General features: G+C 39.0%; 1 protein-coding gene across 1 annotated transcript in view; it reads right to left on the reverse strand.

Moving 5' to 3' along the window:
* Nucleotides 1–3,310, reverse strand: part of LOC102254846 (sucrase-isomaltase, intestinal) — an 81,777-nt gene that overhangs the window by 77,066 nt on the left and 1,401 nt on the right. The window contains exon 2 of the mRNA XM_005881677.2: nucleotides 1,238–1,757. Within this exon, the coding sequence (XP_005881739.2) occupies nucleotides 1,238–1,757 (520 nt within the window). The remainder of the gene's footprint in view (nucleotides 1–1,237; nucleotides 1,758–3,310) is intronic.

A 3,310-nucleotide genomic window follows, 5' to 3' on the forward strand; every position in this document is an offset into this window, starting at 1 on the left:
TCTAGGTCAGTGGTTCTCAACCTTGGCTGCACATTATAATCACCTGGGAATCTTTTTAAAATCCTGATTTCTGGGCCTCATCCTCTGGAAATTCTGTTTCTTTGTTACTAATGTTGTGGCCCCCCCCCGTAACAAAGAAACAGAATTTCCAGAGGATGAGGCCCAGAAATCAGGATTTTAAAAAGATTCCCAGGTGATTCTAATGTGCAGCCAAGGTTGAGAACCACTGAGCTAGAGTCTTAACTGTCATTTCTTGTCTTTGTCTTTAAAGAGAATGGTTCTCCAAATCCCTACTCCTAACCACCATCACTACATTTTATATCACTGTCTGGTGAAAAACATAAATGGAAAACACATTTTGACACAGTTTCCAGCCTTGGTCTAGCAATGTAAAGAGAAAATAGCTCATAAATTCCAAATGGAAATTGAAGTAAAGTCAACTTTCATAATGCTCTGTGGAGGTCCAACTGAGTAAATGCCAGAATTCTATACATTCCATACACTGTCCAAAAAGTATCTTCAAAATCAAGATCTAGTCTCTGAAAATCAGTATAGGAATGTGTTTTTTTAAGTGAGACTTAACCTACTAAATGTGGCTTTTCTCTTAAGAATCTTGATGAAAGGAAAACGACAATTTATTCTGTTCTCCTTAAAAAGTTAAGCCTATCATTTGTGATTGAGTTATTTTTGCACTTATTAATGAGAGGAAGTACTCTTAGTTAAAGTATAATTTCTGATGTTCTGGAATAGTGGCTGTTGGGGGCAATTTTTCATTCTGACTTTCTATATCATTTCACCGAAAATTAAGTGCTGTGTCATGCTTCACAAAAGATATGCAACAAAAAGAGGAAAAGATTGACAGGATCGCACAAAAGACAAGAGTTTTACCATAGCCTAACCTATTTGCAAGGAATCATCCCAGCCCACAAAATAATGAGTGTTTCCGGCTATTTGGCAGAGCCCACACAACTGATTGAGAAACAAGAAAGAGAGGCGTAACCTACTCTTCAACAGGGGAGTCTGACAGTGATTTTGAAGTAAAAACAATTAGGAAGCAAAAAGCCATGATGTCTTTTAGGCTTTCTGATTCACCATGAAGGCTCAGAGTTCTCAGGATAGAGCCAATACAAATAGAATGAAATCTCTGAGGTGATATGTGTACCAAACAAACCCATGAGGCTGCATCAGACAGTTCTGATGGTAGAAGTGGTTATTAATAGCTCTGGAAGGTGTATACCTCCATCCTTGAGCTGTTTTTTGAGGCACATCTTTCATGGTGTAGCCATGTGGACCATCGGCAGGGTAGAAGCACCAGGGCACATTGGCGACGGTTGTAGAACACCAGACACAGCCTTTAGCTTCACAGACTTCTCGAGAAGCTCCTGGTTGAGGATGGCAATCAACGCGGTTCTGAATGGGAAATTTCATGGAACAAGTGGCTTCTTCTTTGGAGTTATAGAAACAAAACGGAGCGGTGGTGTTCTCGGAGGCACACCAATGACATCCTCGGCTCATACAGGCAGATTCATTGGCTCCTGACTCGGGATGACAATCAATTCGTTGGGGTTCAGGTACTACAGAACACGAATCCACCTTCTCAAAGCACCAAGGGATGCCTGGGGTTTTCCATGGAGACCAACAGCAATTCCTGGCCAGACAACTGGCTTCGGAAGCTCCGGGATCAGGGTGACAGTCTTTACGGAGTTGGGGGGCTAGAGGTGCCAAGCATGAACTTGAACTCACAGACTGGACGAGAGCTGAACCAAGAAGGAAAACAGGGCAACGTAAGTGCAAAAAAATATCTAGACAAGATAATTATCATTAAGATACTTTGGTGGAACTTAAAAAAACAACAGCAGTCTCTCAAAGTGCTTAGATTATGAGTGGAATAGTTACTGGATTTAAACAGGATGTACTATAAATTTGTCAGCCTCGGTAAAAGAAAGCAAAGCAAAAAAAACAAAACAAAAAAACCACCTTGTCCCTTAAAAATGAAGCACTAACATTTTACTTTATCGCTCCTAATATTCTCAGCGTGCACATTCTTCACTATCTCCACAATTTTAGGCATCTGCCCATCATCTTCTAAATGTTACCAAGTGAATTTCACAGAAGTCAGTAAAATTGCCTGTTCTGTTTGCTATATTTTCCTTCATTTATAGTCTAGATAGCAGTTGTCAGTCTCCAATAATAATAGTGCAGAAATATCTATACATGTTTATCGTGTGTTATGTGTCATTGAGTCAATTCCAACTCCTGGCAACCCTATGAATGGGTGATGTCCACTGTGTCCTGTCCTCCATAGCCCTGCTCAGCTCCTATGGACTCATTCTTGTGGTTTCTTTTACAGAGTCTACCCACCTCATATTTGGTCTTCTTTTCCTGCTGCCTTCTATTTTTCTCAGCATTATTGTCTTTTCGAAAGAACCCTGCCTTCTCAGGATGTGCCTGATGTAAGACAGCTTCAGTTTTGTCATTTGTGCCTCCAATGATATTTCAGGCCTACTTTGCTCTAGGACTCACCTGGTCATCTTTCTTGGGGTCCAGGGTATCCACAGAACTCTCCTCCAATACCATATTTCAAATGAGTCAATTTTTTTCCTATCAGATACTAGACCCCACAAGAATGCCACAATACTGCTGTACTTTATCATCCTCTTTCTTTTGTGGCTTGCTATTTTTAAAAGTCCTAGGTTTGTGTTACAGACGGGGATGCTTTCATCACTTTGGGTATTTGTGAGTTTTACTGTACTAATACAATAAATGTCATGAATTGTAAATCTTTTTCTCCATAAATCGGATAAAACATCTAAACACAGATATAATTCACCTCTTCATTCTGATCTCTTTTATCATAAGTACTTTCTAAATTATGTTTTTGCAAGTGAGGCCCATGGAACTCCTGCCTCAGAACTGCCTATCAAATCGGTAAACATACTTTTTGAAAATGAGCCTCATCATCAGTACATGGCTGGCGCGTGTATACAAATTGCACAATGCTATTGACAGGAATTTGACAATATCTAACAAATTACGTATGCTTTCACTTTTTGACCAAATACTATGTTTTAGGAGTTTATCTCAAAGATACACCAAGATAGTTAGTGAAACATCATTTGTAATGGCAAATAATATACAAAATGTCCTTCAGTAGAGGACTAATTAAATAAATTATGGGCACATAAATCATAAAACAGAATGAGAAATTTCTATATATTATACAGACTGATTTCCAGCGTATATTTAGTAGAAAAAAACAAGGTTCAGGATAGTGTTTCTGAATGATACCGTTTCTGTAAAAATGGGGTAA

Source organism: Myotis brandtii, unplaced genomic scaffold, assembly GCF_000412655.1.
Source record: "Myotis brandtii unplaced genomic scaffold, ASM41265v1 scaffold686, whole genome shotgun sequence".
Taxonomy (NCBI): Eukaryota; Metazoa; Chordata; class Mammalia; order Chiroptera; family Vespertilionidae; genus Myotis; species Myotis brandtii.